Consider the following 19,857-nt stretch of genomic DNA (forward strand, 5'->3'; position numbering starts at 1 on the left):
TCCCTTGTGGCTCAGCTGGTAAAGAATCTGCCTGCAGTGAGGGAGAGCTGGGTTCGATCCCTGGGCTGGAAAGATCCCCTGGAGAAGGGAAAGGCTACCCCCTCCAGTGTTCTGGCCTGGAGAATTCCATGGACTGTATAGTCCATGGGATCACAGAGGTTCAGACACAACTGAGTGACTTTCATTTTCACTTTCCAGTGTATCATCCTCTTGAATCCTCACAACTCTGTGAAATGCATACAATTACTCTTTCTCATTTTACAATAAAAAAAAACTCAGTGAGTTTAAATAACTGGCTCAGCGTAGCAGAGCTAGAAAATATCAGAGCTGGGACCCATCCTAGGCCATCTGATGTTGGAGCCCCTGTGGCTTAGAACTCTGCTGTCTGGAGGAGCAGCCCCTAACCACATGAGGCTTGATGTGCTGAAAGTATAAACTATACACTGGATTTCTAAAGACTTAATGTGAAAAAAAAGAGTGGAAAATATTTTACTAATAATCTTTTATGCTGATTACATGTCAAAATGATAATATTTTTTATATATTGGGTTAAACAAAATATAGCATTAAAATCGATTTCACCCTCTTCATTTTGCCTTTTTTTAAAAAAAATGTGGCTACTAGACAATTTAAAATTACACATGTGGCTCACATTTGCAGCTCTCGTTAATTTAGATTGCGTAGCACCGGTTACCATTTCTACTCACAGTGGTCTATAGACCAGTAGCTTTGGAATCTCCCGGGAGTTAGTTAGAAATGCCAAGGACTTCCCTGGTGGTCCAGGGGCAAAGACTCCATTTCCCCAGTACAGGGGGCCTGGGTTCAATCCCTGGTTGAGGAACTGGATCCTACATGCTGAGACTATGGCCTAGCATAGCCAAATAAATAAATATTTTTAAAAAGGAGAAAGAAATACAAGTCCTTGGGTCCTACTACATCAAACTTTGTATTTGCACAAGCTCTCCAAATAACTGTATGCACATTGATGCTTGAGAGGCACTGCCCTAGAATCCACTGCCTTTCTGGGGAAGAATATCAAGGCAAAGTCTTATTGTTTGGAGTTTGCATTGCATACAATTTTTAAGATGAAATTTAGATGAAAAAAATTTTTTTTGAGTTCTAGTCCTATATGTAATATATAGTTATATTTGTTTCTTGCTTTTATTTAAATTGTGGTTTTAAAAGAAAAACAAAATGACAATAACTAACTTTAATATATAGTTCAGTAGTCACTTGTGTCATTAGGAAACAAATTTGCAAAACTTTTTCATCTTGACAAATGGGACCTCTGTACCCTTTAAACACCTCCCTCCTTTTCCGCCTCCTCCCAGTCCCTGGTAACCACTGTTCTGTTTTCTGTCTCACTGAGCTTGACTACTTTAGACACCTCCTAAATGGAATCATAGAGCATGTGTCCGTCAGTGACTGCCTTATTGCATCTGGCATGATATCTTTAAGGTTTCTCTGTGTTACAGCCTTTGACAGGGTTTCCTTCTCTTTTTATTTGTTTCTTCTTCTATGAAAGCGATCAACTTTTAAGTGCATACCAGAGTTTACATCCACTCCTGTTCTAGAATAATCTCTTACTGAGCTGTGACTGGGTTTCTACAGTTGTAAGACTGAGGGAAAAAACTAGATCCCTTAGGGTCTTACTCAAGCCAGTGAGCTAACCTTTGAGGGCACGTAACGTCTAGGTTTTCATGTGGCTCAAACTGCATCCCTTTACAGACAAGCAGATTTACTGCCACACGTACAACAGGAGGTTTGTACCTCAGGAAAAAAAAAAAAAAGAAAAACCACTTAGCCTCACCTCCTCCCCATAAGCATGTGGTAAATCATACTCCTGTCAGGATTTGTGTGCAGACACTTTAAATCTTTCCTAGAACCAGGTGAGTAATTTGCCCTGAATTTCATTTTTATTGAGCCTTTTCATTTTGCAGGCAGATTGGCCCAAGGACGTTGGTATGGTCTGAGAAAGAGCAGGTGGAGAAGTGTGCTTATGAATTTTCTGAGGTTGGTCATAGAGTTACCCTTTTTTAACAACAGTGATAGCAGATTTAAGAATTTGAGTATGAAATGAATGGTTTTAAGTAATGTGGTAAAAGAGTTGAATAGTGTATCTTATTTTATGTGAGTTTGCAGTTGATGCGTTTTTTGGGTATCATTTTCATTTAAAATAGCATCATTAACTCATAGCCTTCATAGAAAGCAATGTATACTTTTAAGAAATTTATTATGGCAGTGATTAAGGTGCACAAATATCTCTGCATTCATTTTCCAGACTGAATCTATGCTTAAAATTGCAGAAGATCTGGGAGGCCCATATATCTGGGGGCAGTATGATCTGCTGGTCCTGCCGCCATCCTTTCCCTATGGCGGCATGGAAAACCCGTGCCTCACTTTTGTGACTCCTACTCTGCTGGTAAGTGTAAATTTTTCTTCACCTGAAGTTGAATTTGCCTCAAACATAAACCTAGATAAGAAGAAACTTCAGCTCCTAATAATGTTGTTTTTTCTTTTTAAGTCTTTTCTCATTTATGTAATTTTTGTTTCTGATTTTATTGTTTATTGTAGTTACTATCATCATATAAACTTCTAACTTTGCCATTTGGGAGAAAATAATATAGGTTCAAGGTGCTTTGGGATGCTGGGACTGGAGGGTTGTGTAATAACAATCTATTGATGGATTGTGTATCCAGAGAAAGAAACGACACCATTTATACTTGGCATGTAGGTTCTGGTTAAAAGCAAAACAAAACTCCATTTACCATGCCTAGGGAAGAATTAGCCCATAGTATATAGCTATATTTTATATGCCTTTGTAAGCTACTTTAATGGAGAAGGAAATGGCAGCCCACTCCAGTGTTCTTGCCTGGAGAATCCCAGGGGTGGGGGAGCCTGGTGGGCTGACGTCTATGGGGTCGCACAGAGTCGGACATAACTGAAGTGACTTAGCAAGCAAGCAAGCTACTTTAAATCCTTCCTAGAACCAAGTGAGTAATGGATTGGCAACTAAATAAATAAAACACACCATGGTAGACACAGGACACTACAAAATTTTCTTAAATATACTATAGGTTTTAAGGAGAGAATGAAAGAAAATAAGGGTACATTTAAAAAAATGGAAGAGGACAAATGTTTCTGGGAAATTAGAGATAAGTATACTTGCTTCCTGGTATTGGGAAAATTCCCAAGATTAAGGAGAGAAAGAATAATGCTATTTTTTAGTCCTGCATTTTAAAAAATTTCCTCAATACATGTTGCTTTTGAACTACTTGGAGTACAATAGCAGAAATACAGTGAACCATAAATGCTAGAATATGTCTTCACATAGGCTATCATTTAGATATACTCTGTAATTTGATTTCTGAAATACTAAGGTAATTTTCTTTATTTTTTTAGGCTGGTGACAAGTCACTCTCCAATGTAAGTTAAAATGTATTATCTTGTTGTAAGACATTACTACACTGTTCTTTTTTTTTTCTGAAACCATCCAACTTTTTAAAAATTAATTTATTTTTTAATTGAAGGAAAATTGCTTTATAGAATTTTGTTGTTTTCTGTCAAACCTCAACATGTATCAGCCATATACTACACTGCTGTGAAAAGAAGGGAAGCGAAAAGCAAAGGAGAAAAGGAAAGATATACCCATTTGAATGCAGAGGTCCAAAGAATAGCAAGGAGAGATAAGAAAGCCTTCCTCAACCATCAGTGCAAAGAAATAGAGGAAAACAATAGAATGGGAAAGACTAGAGATCTCTTCAAGAAAATTAGAGATACCAAAGGAACATTTCATGCAAAGATGGACTCAATAAAGGACAGAAATGGTATGGACCTAACAGAAGCAGAAGATATTAAGAAGAAGTGGCAAGAATACCCAGAAGAACTGTACAAAAAAGATCTTCACGACCCAGATCATCACAACGGTGTGATCACTCACCTAGAGCCAGACATCCTGGAATGTGAAGTCAAGTGGGCCTTAGGAAGCATCACTATGAACAAAGCTAGTGGAGGTGACGGAATTCCAGTTGAGCTATTTCAAATCCTGAAAGATGACGCTGTGAAAGGGCTGCACTCAATATGCCAGCAAATTTGGAAAACTCAGCAGTGGCCACAGGATTGGAAAAGGTCAGTTTTCATTCCAGTCCCAAAGAAAGGCAATCCCAAAGAATGCTCAAACTACCGCACAATTGCACTCATGTCACACGCTAGTAAAGTAATGCTCAAAATTCTCCAAGCCAGGCTTCAGCAATACATGAACATGAACTTCCAGATGTTCAAGCTGGTTTTAGAAAAGGTAGAGGAACCAGAGGTCAAATTGCCAACATCCGCTGAATCATTGAAAAAGCAAGAGAGTTCCAGAAAATCATCTATTTCTGCTTTATTGACTGTGCCAAAGCCTTTGACTGTGTGGATCACAATAAACCGTGGAAAATTCTGAAAGAGATGGGAATACCAGACCATACCTCAGGTGAGAAACCTGTATGCAGGTCAGGAAGCAACAGTTAGAACTGGACATGGACCAACAGACTGGTTCCAAATAGGAAAAGGAGTACCTCAAGGCTGTATATTGTCACCCTGCTTATTTAACTTATATGCAGAGTACATCATGAGAAACTCTGGGCTGGAAGAAGCACAAGCTGGAATCAAGATTGCCGGGAGAAATATCAATAACCTCAGATATGCAGATGACACCACATTTATGGCAGAAAGCGAAGAAGAACTAAAGAGCCTCTTGATGAAAGTGAAAGAGGAGAGTGAAAAAGTTGGCTTAAAGCTCAGCATTCAGAAAACTAAGATCATGGAATCTGTTCCCATCACTTCATGGGAAATAGATGGGGAAACAGTGGAAAAAGTGGCTGACTTTATTTTTCTGGGCTCCAGAATCACTGCAGATGATGATTGCAGCCATGAAATTAAAAGACACTTACTCCTTGGAAGGGAAGTTATGACCAACCTAGACAGCATATTAAAAAGCAGAGACATTACTTTGCCAACAAAGGTCCGTCTAGTCAAGGCTATGGTTTTTCCAGTGGTCATGTATGGATGTGAGAGTTGAACTGTGAAGAAAGCTGAGCAACCGAAAAATTGATGCTTTTGAACTGTGGTGTTGGAGAAGACTCTTGAGAGTCCCTTGGACTTCAAGGAGATCCAACCAGTCCATCCTAAAGGAGATCAGTCCTGGGTGTTCATAGGAAGGACTGATGCTGAAGCTGAAACTCCAATACTTTGGCCACCTCATGCGAAGAGTTGCCTTATTTGAAAAGACCTGATGCTGGGAGGGATTGGGGGCAGGAGAAGAAGGGGATGACAGAAGATGAGATGGCTGGATGGCATCACCAACTCGATGGACATGGGTTTGGGTGGACTCTGGGAGTTGGTGATGGACAGGGAGGCCTGGCATGCTGTGGTTCATGGGGTCGCAAAGAGTCAGACACGACTGAGTGACTGAACTGAACTGAGCTAACAACATTTTATGGTTTGACCTCTATATATATTTATGAAATATTTTCTAATGGAGTGATGTATCTATTTAGTATTTTAAAATAATGTTTAATTTCTATTTTTTAAAGTCTATAATACTTTATGTTTGGCTAAATTGTGTTTTTTGTTTTTTTGTTTTGTGTTTTTGCTGAACTGAATAATTCCTTGAATACCTCAGCTAATGTTAAAAAAACTGAAAATGTGGGGGGGGGAATGAAATAAATTGAACAACATGGAATTGAAAAAAGTAGAATGCTTACATAATGAATTATTTTAGGTTAAGATAATCACTTCCATTATTTCCTTTAGCTTATAGCACATGAAATATCTCATAGTTGGACAGGAAATCTAGTGACCAACAAAACTTGGGATCACTTTTGGTAAGACTTATTATTATTCCTTATTTATTGGTTCTTGTTTTTTATTTCTTTCCCTGCCTTCCACCTGTCTGGATTGTGTGTATGTCTTTGTTATCATCTCTTTATAGGGTTTTTTTTTTTTTTTTTAGTTCTGTAATATTTGTCACAGTGTCAGATAGAATAGAGGTTTTCAGCCGATGCTATTTAGTTTGTGGCGTGGTCACATTTTAACAGAGGGACACATAAAACCAGAGCCACGGCTTTACTTTCCCCACTGCCATCTTCTGGGCTGGGCTTCGCACTGCTTGGAACTGAACGCAAGGAGGCCTCGCAGAGCGCTCCGCTTAGGCCGGAGTGTTCACACTATACAATTGCCTTGCTCTGTAAAAACGCCACAAAGAAAATATCTTGTTGATCACATGCCTTTTTTCCTCAGCCATGCCGGTGTTTTTATTCTTCAATTTTTTTCAGGTTAAATGAAGGACATACCGTATACTTGGAACGCCACATTTGTGGACGACTGTTTGGTGAAAAGTTTAGACATTTTCACGCTCTGGGTGGATGGGGAGAACTCCAGAATTCGGTAAATGAGTCATACTTCTAACTAGCCTCCAACTAATAAAAAATAAATGAAGAAAAAAGAAAATAGATATGTTTCTGTAGGAAATGTATGCAAAATAAAACACAGCAGTATTAACTTATGCTCGTGGACAGTGATTGAAATTAAATTATGATCAAGACAGAAAAAAAAAATAAAAGCATCCATCCCAGGTTGTGTAAGTGAAACTCAAAGATTCAGATTGTAAGGCAGCTTTACTTTACACTGTACTAAACGGCAATGAGAAAGTCATTTTTACTGGTGTGGGAAAGCAAGCAGATGCTGGTATTATGTTCTCTTGTCACATGTTAATCCTTATCCTGTGTATGATTGTGTTCATGACTAGTCGGAGCTTACTGGGGCTTTGCAATGAATATATTCGATGATTCTGAATTTTATTTGGTGTATTTATGTTATTTATGTTATGCTAACCAGGCACTGATACATTGTTCTAGTCTAGGCAAGAAATATTACAGAATCTTAAACTAGTAGCCATTCCATTAATTGATTTCCAGAAATATGTGCTAATGTATCCTATAATTACCAGTCTCTAAATTCCACTAAAATTCAGATTCCCCTAAAGTTACGACACTGAGTAAAGTAACACTTCCTTACTGGCTTGTCTGCAAAAGGTGGTAACCAGACTTCATATTTGAACTTTTCTCTGTGTCCCACAGATAAAGACTTTTGGGGAGACCCATCCTTTCACCAAACTCGTGGTTGACCTGACGAACGTAGACCCTGACGTGGCATATTCTTCAGTTCCCTATGAGAAGGGCTTTGCTTTACTCTTTTACCTCGAGCAGCTTCTTGGAGGACCAGGCAAGTAGTTGGCATTTTCTGATTTTTTTTCAAGAGTAATAGTTTTTAACTATTGTTTTAGCTCTATCTTATCCTTCCAGTTCATTCTTTATGTAGCTGCTGAAGAAATCTGTATCATTTTCTGACATTACCTCTCTACTTGAAACCTTGAATAGCCCCTGCATTCTGAATTGTACTGCTTCACTTCAAAGGAAAAAAAAAACTCTTCAATATTTTAAAAATTAGGAAAATAGCTTGTGCTCATTGAAAACACTTAATGTGGTACAGAAGGTTATAGGGGTGACAAGTGAGAGTCCCTCAGTTTAGTGTGTATGACTCCGGGTCTTTCTCAGTGTAAATGAACAGACAAATAAGTACCTATAGTTATTTTAAATACAGAAAATGGATCATACTATATATTTGTTCTATATTTTTTTACATTTGTTTTTTAATTCAACGATGGTTCACACATATCCTTCCATATCAGAATTTACAAATCTATCTTATGCTTTTTAATACCAATTGTATGGCGTTTATGTTACCTTCCCCATGGATGAGCCTTTAAAAGTACTCTCTCTGGAAAAGAATATGAAAAAGAATACATGTATACACACACACACACATGTAATTGAACCACTTTGCTGTGTACCTGAAACTGATGCAACATTGTAAATCAATGACACCTCAATTAAAAAATAAAAACTTATGGTTAGATAGATAAATAACTGTACTCTCTTTTGGACTTTGACTTAATGGACTTTGAGAGCCCTTCCTTATCTGGATCCATCCTGCCTGTCCAATCTGATTTTCCTCCTCTCTAGTCATACCTGAATCGTTGCTTTTAGAATTTATGTTGTGTATTACTTTTCTGTGTCTTATGTCATCCTCTTATCTCTAATTAGGATTTCTCTTCTCCCTTCTACCAAATTACATATGTTCTTCAAGGTACAACTTAAATTCTGCCTCTGCTTTTGAACATTTTGACATTATTCTATCCTTGTAGCCCTCACTGCTTTTCCTTTTCTCTGAATGTACAATGTGCCAAAAGAATATATTAACTAATTACTTATCTATTAATTGACTTTTTCTTTTTTTTTTCTTCTTTTTAAAAAACCTTAGAGGTTTTCCTAGGATTCCTAAAGGCTTATGTTGAGAAATTTTCCTATAAGAGCATAACTACTGATAACTGGAAGGATTTCCTGTATTCCTACTTTAAAGATAAGGTTGGATTTTAAAAGCTTTCTTATTTTGCATGCCTAATCTATCTTTATTTAATGGCTATTTGTTAGGCTGATTTGAGTTACCTGATAGTGGTACTGGCCCAGAATTTAAGACTCAGTCTTACATTGAATGTTTTCCTATTTAAAATGTGGTCTCAACAAGATGAACTAATGTGTAGAATTTTCCTATATCAGAGCAACCTGCAATATGTTTCAGAGATTTGTGTGTGTACTTGATTTTCCTATTTAAAGTATTTAAAAGAATACTGCCGATTAACATACATTTATTTCAGAGACTTAAAAATTACCTTGCACATCAGTGTAGACAGAATTATACATTTGAGGACCTAAAAATCTGTTTTAGAATTTTTTTTTTCAATGGAAAAGATTGTTCTGTAGCAAACTATGTGTGCCTTCTCTTCTCAGGTTGATATTCTCAATCAAGTGGATTGGAACACCTGGCTATACTCTCCTGGACTGCCCCCCGTAAAACCCAAGTAAGTGCTTACATTCTAATGCTTTCCTCTCATTCTCTGAAAGCCTAGAGCTCCTCAAAGTATCTGAGAGAGTTTTATGCCTTCCTTAAGCTATTACTAGTTTGTAATAAGAGTTGAGTTCTTAGGTGTTAGAACCTTAACCCTGGGGTCAAAAAAGTAATTTCCGTGGTATTCTAAATATAAATCAGTTCAAGTCATTGCAGGTAATTACTGAGAGGGCTTCTCTGGTGTCTCAGTGGTAAAGAATCTGCCTGCCAATGCAGGAGATGCGGGTTTGATCCCTGGGTTGGGAAGATTCCCCTGGAGAAGGAAATGGCAACCCACTCCAGTATTCTTGCCTGGGAAATCTCACGGACAGAGGAGCCTGGCGGGCTACAGTCCGTGGGTCGCAGAGCTGGGCAGACACAGCAACTAAATAGCAACAACAACAGTTATCTAGTGCCTCCTCTCTGCACGAAGATGGTGAGAGATAGAGAGGAATAAGATATTACCCTCTTCTTGAAAACCTTGGCAGTAAGAAAAATAACACAAAAGACTTCTGTTCATTATTACAACAGTGTCATAAATTACCATCCCCACTTCCAGAGGAGGCATATGAGGCTTAGCTAGAGTAAAGTGTCTTGCCAAAGGTTGCACAGCAGGTAATGAGAGTTGCCATTAAACCTTAGTTGCCACCAACCCATTATACTCCCATTTAAACAAAACATCCTCCTTAAAGCAGGTGCCTGAACCCTGGTCTCCCAAGAGTCCTTTTCAGAGATGCTGGCTATTCCGTGTTGCAGCCAGGAACTTGCTGTTCCCTCTGCCTGCGTACTCTTCACCCAGTTAGTTCCGGTCTCAGCTCAAGAACCCCTTTCTCGTGGGAGTGCTCCTCAGCCTCTCTAACTAGGTCAGGTCTCTCATTCTGGGCTTCTCCGTGCTGTGGATCACGTCTTCACAGTCGTTGCCACGATTGTAATCTTAGATTTATTTGTGTAATTATTAAGTCTTTCTCCTTCATTCCACTGAAGCACCAGGAGAACAGGGCTCATACCTGGTTCACTCATTACTTTTCTTAGGACCTTGCCCTAAGAAAGGCTTGCTTCGCCTGCCTGGGCTAATCCTTATTTAATTTTTTTCGTTACAATGAGAAATTTCAGGCACCAAGAAACAGATCCGCTGAAGGTTTTTTATTTTTTACTGTCCTGCTGTTTCTTATGAAAGTGCTAAGTCATGTTCTAATTGAAGATAATTTACATCCTGAGCACTCAAGGACCTCTGGTCCCACGTTGGGCTCAAGGGCAGTCAAAAGGGCCTGCCCACTGCCCACAGCCTGACTACTTCATGAAAATAAACTGGCAGCTGATTCAAAAAAGATCACTGCTGGGAAGTCTCTGGTGGCCCAGTGGTTCGGACTGCACACTCTCACTGCTAAAGGCGGCCCAGGTTCAATCCCTGGTCAGGGAATTAACAAAATGCAAACAGAAAGAAGGTCACTGCTTTGACCCTTTTATTATCTTGCCCCAGGGCACAAGCTCTGAAAGCAAGTGCAGTGGTCGCTTCCAATCAAAACTTACCGTCTGTAGGCCCTGCAGGACAGGTGCCCCTGTGTGCTCTAACAGAAACATTTCACATCAAGCAAGCATGACTTACAAAGGAAGAGAGATGTTTTACAAGAATTTCACACACATTACATGGCCTCTTCCATTGTTGCAAAATGCATGATTTGTTTTCCAAGCTGCGAACGCATAAACCTTAACATAAGTTGCTTTGCATAATGGTCAGGGCTCGTTAATTCTGCTTTCTTCTGAAAAGAGAAACAAAATCAGGAGATTTCGGAGTCTCCCAAGGGTGTCACCATTATTTCCCCATCATTTAGAACAGTGCCTGTCACATAGCAGTTACTGGCAGATCTGGTGGATGATTAGATGGTTGAAACCATGGGAGGTAAAATCCACGACAGCAAGGACCTTGTGGTGTTTGCCATGTCCTCCTGTGTACCCACAACTGCTCCTGCGATCAGAAAACACTGAATATGCTCAGCCCATCCCAGCCCCTTCAGCACATACTACTGAAGCGTGGGACTGTCTCTGCTAGGATGTTTTGGCATTCTCTCCAATGCAAAATCCAGTGTTGGGGCTTCCCTGGTGGTCCAGGGGTTAAGAATCCGCCTTGCGATGCAAGGGACAGCAGTTTGATCCCACACGCCTCAGGGCAAGTAAGCCAATGACTGAACCCAAGCTCTAGAGCTTGTGCTCCGCAGCGAGAGGCCACTGCGCGGAGAAGCCTGCGTACCACAAGGAGAAGACCACACACAGCAATGGAGAGCAGCCCCTGCCTGCAGCAGTGAGAGAAAGCCCTCGTGTGGCAACAGAGACCCAGCACAGACAATAATAATACATTAAAAAAAAATCCATTGTTTCATTAATTTGGTATCTACTTGGATTTCTGTGTTCTTAGAGGATATCAGTCATATTTAAATCAGGTAGAAGATTTCCTATTGCCAGCGCTCTGGGGTTATTTTCAAAAGAACTTTGAGATTTAAGTATGTTCTATAACTTCAGAATGGCATTGATGCAAAAGCATGTGGCTTTGTATAAAATATAAGCTCTAATGTTTTTTCATCGTTGCAGTTATGATATGACCCTGACAAATGCTTGCGTTGCCTTGAGTCAAAGATGGATCACTGTGAGTAGTAATGCATGGTTTTTGCCTCCTTTTCTAATTGTCCAAATACGTCTCTACTCAATGAACTGGGGGAGTGGTGCTTTACTTATGAACTCATGTGCTCGGAAAGGCTGCTCATTCAGTCTGGTTTGTCCAAAATAATATATACCAGCCCCCAGTGTGTAAAGTGAAATTTGAGGGGAAAACAAATGGATGTTGATGGTATTGGTTCTGATATTTCTTGATCTTAAAAGGGAAAGGGGAATATAGGCCTCTTAGGGGAGGGGAAATTATTTTGGGGAATGATGAATAAAGGGGCCCTTAGAAGAAAGATAGGGAGGCATTGTTTCCCTCAAAGTTCGGGAATGGAGTGTAAGAGAGGAGTAGAAAGCTCCAGGTATTAGGAGAATCAAGGGAGAGCCAGCAAAAGGAAGAGAAACCAAATCAGGAGTAAGGCAAATCAGGAAAACAGAACAAGAAACCATGACAAAGATGCTCTGGTTTTAAATAAAATATGAACATAAGAAAATATAAAATTCAGCAGCTCCTCTCAGAGCAGCAGGCTGACTGCACGCATAGGTACCTCCGCCATCAGCACCTCTACATCTCATTCTCCGCTCTGCCCGCCTGGCCTTGCCTTGTAACCATGACCGTCAATTTTGGCTTTATCTTTACCCTGCGCTTTATGTTTTTGCCACTAATGAGTATATCCTCGATAGTTTAAATTTGCATGTTTTTAAGCAAAGAATGAGATGTTACTTTTAATACTGAGGTAAGTTTCTAAAAAGGGAAGAAGTTCTGATATTAAGGGCATTTTGAAGGGGAGGAAGCTATAAAATAATGTTTTTATACAAAGATGTTTATGCATACATTAAATTTTCTGGAGGGATATACAGGGAACTTTTTTTTTTTAATTTAATTTTTTTTCCCAATTATTTTTATTAGTTGGAGGCTAATTACTTTACAGTATTGTAGTGGTTTTTGCCATACATTGACATGAATCAGCCATGGATTTACATGTGTTCCCCATCCTGATCCCCCCTCCCACCTCCCTCCCATCCCATCCCTCTGGGTCTTCCCAGTGCACCAGCCCTGAGCACTTGTCTCATGCATCCAACCTGGACTGGCGATCTGTTTCACACTTGATAGTATACATGTTTTGATGCTGTTCTCTCAGATCATCCCACCCTCGCCTTCTCCCATAGAATCTAAAAGTCTGTTCTATACATCTGTGTCTCTTTTTCTGTCTTGCATATAGGGTTATCGTTACCATCTTTCTAAATTCCACATATATGCGTTAGTATGCTGTATTGGTGTTTTTCTTTCTGGCTTACTTCACTCTGTATAATGGGCTCCAGTTTCACCCACCTCATTAGAACTGATTCAAATGAATTCTTTTTAATGGCTGAGTAATATTCCATGGTGTATGTACCACAGCTTCCTTATCCATTCTTCTGCTGATGGGCATCTAGGTTGCTTCCATGCCATGGCTATTATAAACAGTGCTGCAATGAACATTGGGGTGCACGTGTCTCTTTCAGATCTGGTTTCCTCGGTGTGTATGCCCAGAAGTGGGATTGCTGGGTCATATGGCAGTTCTATTTCCAGTTTTTTAAGGAATCTCCACACTGTTCTCCATAGTGGCTGTACTAGTTTGCTTTCCCACCAACAGTGTAAGAGGTTTCTTTTTTTTTCCTTTTTAAAAAAATTATTTATTTTTTAAATACAGGTTTCTGAGGAGTGGGTCTTAGAGACAGGGAGCAAAAGCAGAGGAATTTTTCATTTGGTCCTATTTGATTTTTTTTTTCAAACCTTTGCATATATTTCTTTTAAAAGAAACCCTAGTTCAAAATAATTTGAAACTATTCTAAAAGATTCTAAAAGTACCCATTTTGATAATCTTTATTAATATTCCTTAATCATTTCCTCAAATATAAATCACAGTGAATCCCAAATTGAAAAGCACAGAACCACTTTTTTTTCCTTAGACAGTTTCCAAGATTTAAGCAGGGGAAAACAGAATATGTGGAGATGAAGGGAAAGATCTGTTTGTGGCCTTATGTGTTCCTTAGTGTGGTATTTTAAAGAATATGCAATTTGATTTTTTACCCACATTTTTGAATTGGCCTGTAAATTACCTGCCATGTATTTTGCAGTGTTTCTTTACTTTGGAAATCTATATAATGCAAATGGCAGAGGATGTCAAATGTTTTCTCCACTCTTAACAGTCTAATTTTTCTTAAGTAATATAGATCTAGGAATCATATCAGCTCTTTAACTTACACTGATGCCATCTCAGAATGATTTAAAATAGCTAACACTTAATTTTATTTTTTTATAATCTTATGTATCCTTGTATTTCTGTTTCTTAACTTTTATGTCAGATAAACCAATACTTTTTGTTGAGTTGTACATGAATGTAAATAATCAGGCAGCATTTATTTCAGGCCACAGATGATGATTTAAATTCATTCAGCTCAGCAGACCTAAAAGACTTCTCTTCCCATCAAGTGAATGAATTTTTAGCACAGATGCTCCAGAGTGTAAGTACTAACTCAAAATATTAGAAATTAAAATGGGCATAAAGGCACAGCATTGGAAAAATATTAATGTGGAAACTAACAGAAAAAATGATATGTTAAAATTCATTTGCTTACTTAAAAACATTCGTTGGTTGAATGCCTATGTTTAATATGTTTAATACAGTGCTGAATATAAAAGTATGTAAGAAAGAAATATCTCATGTCCTGAAAAAGTTTATAAGCTACTAGGAAAGGTCACACGTGCAAAATTTAGCAGTAAAAGGAGGAATTTTAGGTGTCATTTGTGAAAAAGGGGAAGAAGGATTCCCTTCCAAGTGGGGTAATCAGGAAGGATTTGGGAGGACTGAGGACTGATCTGAGCAGAACAGAGTCAGCAGAGAGGTAGAAATTCAAGTCCGAAGGAGCAGAACATGACAAGAGTGGCCAGTGTTGCAGGAGGAGGAAGCTGTGGGTCTGGGAAAGAGGTTAATGGAGAGAATGCGAGAAAGGCTGCTGGGACCTGACACGACAAGTCTTGAATGCCAAGCTAGGAATGTTAGATGTGATTCTAGACAGGAGCAAAGGATTTCACATTTCTAACGATGAGTCATCTGATGCAATGGTGATTATGATGACTATTCTCCTGATGCTGGGGAGGCTGGATGGAATGAAGAATGCTGGCAGTGAAGTTTGCTGGGAGACTCCAAGGAGCCCAGGACAGGAGGGAGGGAGCTGGTGGGAAGGGAAAGAAACGGACAAGGAGAAGGAGATCCCAGGATGGAGCAGGGGGTTTGAGGACTCACTGGATTAGGGGTTAACAGGAAGACGTCCAGGCAGATTTGACAGTTTCAAAGCCAGGGGATTAAATGAATATGCACAGCTGAGAGGAGATGTTGCATGTTGAGTGGGAGACAGTGAGGTCTTTCTTATTATAAGACAGGGAACTCTTAGGTCTAAGGACCTTAAGAGGGATGGAGACTTTTTGAACAGAATTTCCTGTGGAATTGATACAAGATGAGGAATAGCCTTTTACATCAACAGGGGCTTTAGAGCATTCTTTTAGTGCATGAAACCGTCATCACACACTTCTGTAGTCCCTCCTGCCCTGGCTCCTGCACTGTGAAAAGAGAAATGATGGGATGACTGGGGAGCAGGCACATCTAACATGGGGAGAGGAAGGCCACTTGGGACAAGACCTTAAAGCTGGCCAGCCTGGCTTGACTTGGAGCTTGGCTGAACTGAAACAATTCGGGAAAGGGTATGGCAGTCAGTGAGAGTAGAGATGGTTAATGAGTGGGAGTGAGGCTCTATAAGATTAAGTCACGGCTGGAGCAGAGAGTTACCAACTATCTCATGGCTCCTCAGCCTGCATCTTGCAGGCACCACAGACTCTCCGCTTGATGAAACTGAACTCTTCTTTCTCTCCTTCGCCCAAACTGTTCTCCCTTTAGGGCGGGTTAACCTGGGCACTGGGGCTTCCCAGATGGCACAGTGGTAAAGAATCCGCCTGCCAATGCAGGAGATGGAAGAGATGTGGGTTTGATCCCTGGGTTGGGAAGATCCCCTGGAGGAGGAAAGGGCAACCCGTTCCAGTTTTCTTGCCTGGAAGATTCCACAGACAGAGGAGCCCAGTGGGCTATAGTCTGTGAGGTTGCAAAGAGTCAGACACAGCTGAGCACACTCTCTGACACACAACTTGGGCTCAAGAGTTGATGAACCCCTTGAAACTGTACACATAAGTTTGTGTTTATATATGTACTTTCCCCTTAAGGAAAGGGTACATATTAGTCATCAGATTCTGAAAAGGGTCTGTAAGATAAAAATTTAAAAACTGCTATTTTGTAGGGAAATAGATAATTTAAAAGGGATTTCAGAGAAAACATACAAAGATAACACTGGGGGAACTCAGTGAGGAAGAAAATTAACTATGATTGAATCTGGAGAATAGAATAAATTTAAGATATGTAAAGTATAAGGAAGAACTTGAAAGATTCTGGAAAGGGTCTGAAAGTTAGTATTTATATACATCCAAAAGCCTCAGAAGAGTACTTCTCATTTAATTCTCCATGTATCTTGCGAATTAAATTAACCCTTGGCTCGTAGTGCTTCCCCGGGGGCTCAGACGGTAAAGGATCTGCCTGCAGCTCAGAAGACCTAGGTGAGGAAGGTCCCCTGCAGAAGGAAATGGCCACCCACTCCAGTCTTCTTGCCTGGAGAAATCTGTGCAGCTGGTGGGCCACAGTCCAAGGGTTTGCAAAGAGTCGGACACAACTGAGTGACTGACACTCTGCCTCCTAGCAGGACATCCGTATTTTAAGTTTTGCACAAAATGTATCTTGGTGTGCATTTGTTTATTTTTATCTAACTTATTGCTATATTATACACTGTTGAGGATTTTAGTCTGGCTAAGAATTTCTCTCCCACTCCCTTCTTCCAAGGAATCCTGTTGAAATGACACATTATACTTCTTTATTTTGCTCTAGGCACCTCTCCCATTGGGGCACATACAGCGAATGCAAGCGGTGTACAACCTCAATGCCATTAGCAACTCTGAAATACGGTTCAGGTACATCGTTGTCACCTGTCTCTGCGAGAAAGTGGGAAGCTAGCCTAACAGGCAGAGGCAGGGGAAGCCGCATGATGAGACGTACATGAGTCTCGAGAAATCCTCGTTAAGCTTACTGCATCTATATACAGATTTTATAATGGTCTTTAAGGAATAGTTGCAGTGTCTGTAATATGATCATATTAATTTTTGTTAGAATTTTATGTAAGCTTTTCTTGCCTTTAAAAAAATTAGGATTAAGGATCCAGTGGTAAATCAGCACTCTTCCACAGCTAACCAAACAGGCTCTGAAATGGGAACAGTCAGAAATCTTTGATTCTGTCCATCTTTCTTAATTTAAATTTGGTAGTATAAGCCTGAATCAAAGTTTAATTCCTTCAGAAATTGCATATGTTAGGCCCATGAGCACATACATAATCCAAATTCTAAAACATGGTATTTTTCAAGAACACACTCTTCTTCCTTCTCTTCTCCAATTATTGAATGATATATATATAAGGATTTGAGATTCTCAGAATAAGGACATAATATAAAGTGGTGTACAGTACAGCTATAATGGGATCATTTATCATTACAAAAGTTTTCAGATATGCTTCTCATATCCTGTTTCCACCTCATTTCCCACCCCATACCCCCGAAAATCCTCCTTTTAGATGGTTACGACTCTGCATTCAATCGAAATGGGAGGAAGCAATTCCTCTGGCTCTAAAAATGGCAACTGAACAAGGGAGGATGAAGTTTACACGGCCCTTATTCAAGTAAGAACCAAGTCTCACTGGGCTTTGACTTTACATTAAGAATGAGAAAGAAAAATCTTAAACAGATATTTTTGTTGTTGCTATAATACTTTGCAAAGTGCAATCTAAAAATAATATTTTAAAATTTGTTAAAGATTATAGATATAATTTTGGGATAGGAGTTAACACTTCTAAATGTTTTAAATTTGAGATGATCTCGTTAGCTTTTTAAGAAGATTATCTGTTATGGGCCAGCCAAATAGGGTTGGATGCTGCTGAAAAGGAAATAAATTGAAGGCAATCTTATATACACAGGAAGATCTTTAAAATCAAGTAGAAGATCACTGGTGAGTAGGGAAGGACAAGAAAAAGTGTCTGAAGTTAAATGCAAGAGGGATAAAGCAGGTAAAGCCAAACCTGTTTAATTCAAACATTGTAATTAGGTAGAAGAATAGGTTGCTTGACATACAATAAAGGAATGCTTGGTAAAATTGAAAAAAAGTTGTTATCTTGGCCACAAGATACAATTTAAAAATACCTCAGTGAAATTATTTTGACTATGAATTTGACAGGAATTCTGAAAAAAATATAACCTGACATATCTATTATTAATCTGTTTGCTTTGCAAGCATAATAAAATTTGCCAAAACAAGTCAACAAGTCATTATCTTTTTTTTTTTTTAAACACAGGGACCTTGCTGCCTTTGACAAATCCCATGATCAAGCCGTCCGCGCCTACCAAGAGCACAAGGCGTCCATGCACCCCGTGACTGCCATGCTTGTGGGGAAAGATTTAAAAGTGGATTAAGGACCTGCACATTGCTGATGGCAGATATTTCTCTTTTTAAAATCAAATTCTTAAAAAAAACACAACACTTCAGCTCACATTGTAACTAAAAATGTCTTTTTAGTTTTGGCTTTTTATTGTTTTGTCAGTGATTTTTTTTTTTCGTAAATAAAGCTGAGCTACCTCCCCCTGCTCCACCCCTGGTAGTGTGTTCTTTGTACAGTGAATTTTAGCAAAGCTTAACCTTTTGATTTATAAATGTCAGGTTTTTCAATTATTTCATATTCATTCTCTCCCTATATGGTCACAAGATAGACATGTCAACATATAATTATTTACCTCTTATTTTAAGTGCTCTAGTTTGAGTCTTCTATACACCAAAAATTGAGCATAATTAAGATTTTTCTTTTTAAATAAACTTACACATGAATACTTGGTTAGATTTGCTCATCACCCAGCTGGTGGACATAGGATCAACTCCCTTACCAAAAATGTATAAACTTGTGGGAGCACCCTGCTCCCCATACCTGGATCCCCATGCTGGCCTGTTCTCCTGTCTGTTAGGGTCAGATGGTCAACCTGAATACCCTGCTTCTTCCTTCAGGTATACCTGAAGGTATTCAGCCTGCCTCATGTCCTTAGTGATCAGCAAACATTCTCCACCAACAAACAGCATACAACACAGAGAAAGAATTAAAAACAATACAACTTGATCCAAATGAGAGCAATAAAGTTCCCCCATGAATGTAATGAGGCCCTAGGGTGCCTCAGCACAGAGTTTGGGAACCACTGTTATATTAGTTAGGATGCCCGATGACTAGACATCAGAAAGGGAAAAGGATTATTTTAAGAATACAAGGTAAGGGGAGGTTATGAGCATCTGAGGACAGACAGAGGGCGCTGCACCAGGACTGGAGAAACATCAATACTCTTATCTTCCGTTTCTATTTGCAAATAGTCGGACACGACTGAGTGACTGGAGTGAACTGGTCCACAATGTATAGTCTGGCTACCCTAGCTTTACTGTTGCAGATAGTTCTTACCACGTGGAGAGACTGCCCTAATTCCAAATTCCCACAGGTGAGATTCTGACCCGGCTTTGATCCAGCCGTGGCCAAGTAAGCTCTAGCAAAGAGGAATGGTATCTTGAAGGATAAATATGGGTGGGGGTATATCATCATCAAATACCCTCCGAAAGTGCTAATGTAGTAAAAAGAGGGAGAAAGTCTTAAATTGAAGCCAACACCTTGCCCTTCTTGTAATCCTGAGACTTCCCTGTTCTCATTCTCCCCAACAGTCCTCTCCCTTTGGGCATTTCTACGCTGCAGTGTGATTCTGATTTCAAGGTCCTGTTCTCACTCACCTCCATGCTGGGACTCTCAGAGGACAGTTCAGCTCAAATTCATGGTATAGAATTACCTTCTATGTGATTGTGTGCATGCTCAGTCACTCAGTTGTGTCTGACTCTGCAACACCATGGACCATAGCCTGCCAGGCTCCTCTGTCCATGGGATTCTCCAGATAGAAATACTGGAGTTGCCATTTCCTCCTCCAAGGGGTCTTCCCAGCCCCAGGGATAGAACACGCATGTCCTGCTTTGGCAGGCAGATTCTTTACCACTGGGGCCGCCTGGGAAGCCC

The 19,857-nt window shown here is 39.6% G+C and overlaps 1 protein-coding gene across 2 annotated transcripts in view; it reads left to right on the forward strand.

The window, feature by feature from the left end:
- Positions 1-18,414, forward strand: part of LTA4H (leukotriene A4 hydrolase) — a 40,640-nt gene extending 22,226 nt beyond the window's left edge. For both annotated transcript variants that reach the window (XM_020900630.2, XM_070454147.1), the window contains 13 exons: positions 1,941-2,013; positions 2,282-2,422; positions 3,403-3,426; positions 5,794-5,864; positions 6,315-6,426; positions 7,119-7,263; positions 8,362-8,465; positions 8,889-8,959; positions 11,572-11,626; positions 14,053-14,148; positions 16,611-16,693; positions 17,347-17,451; positions 18,121-18,414. In XM_020900630.2, the coding sequence (XP_020756289.2) occupies positions 1,941-2,013; positions 2,282-2,422; positions 3,403-3,426; positions 5,794-5,864; positions 6,315-6,426; positions 7,119-7,263; positions 8,362-8,465; positions 8,889-8,959; positions 11,572-11,626; positions 14,053-14,148; positions 16,611-16,693; positions 17,347-17,451; positions 18,121-18,238 (1,198 nt within the window). In that variant the 3' untranslated portion in view covers positions 18,239-18,414. The remainder of the gene's footprint in view (positions 1-1,940; positions 2,014-2,281; positions 2,423-3,402; positions 3,427-5,793; positions 5,865-6,314; positions 6,427-7,118; positions 7,264-8,361; positions 8,466-8,888; positions 8,960-11,571; positions 11,627-14,052; positions 14,149-16,610; positions 16,694-17,346; positions 17,452-18,120) is intronic.
- Positions 18,415-19,857: the final 1,443 nt, after the last annotated feature.

This window comes from Odocoileus virginianus, chromosome 23, assembly GCF_023699985.2.
Source record: "Odocoileus virginianus isolate 20LAN1187 ecotype Illinois chromosome 23, Ovbor_1.2, whole genome shotgun sequence".
Lineage (NCBI taxonomy): Eukaryota > Metazoa > Chordata > Mammalia > Artiodactyla > Cervidae > Odocoileus > Odocoileus virginianus.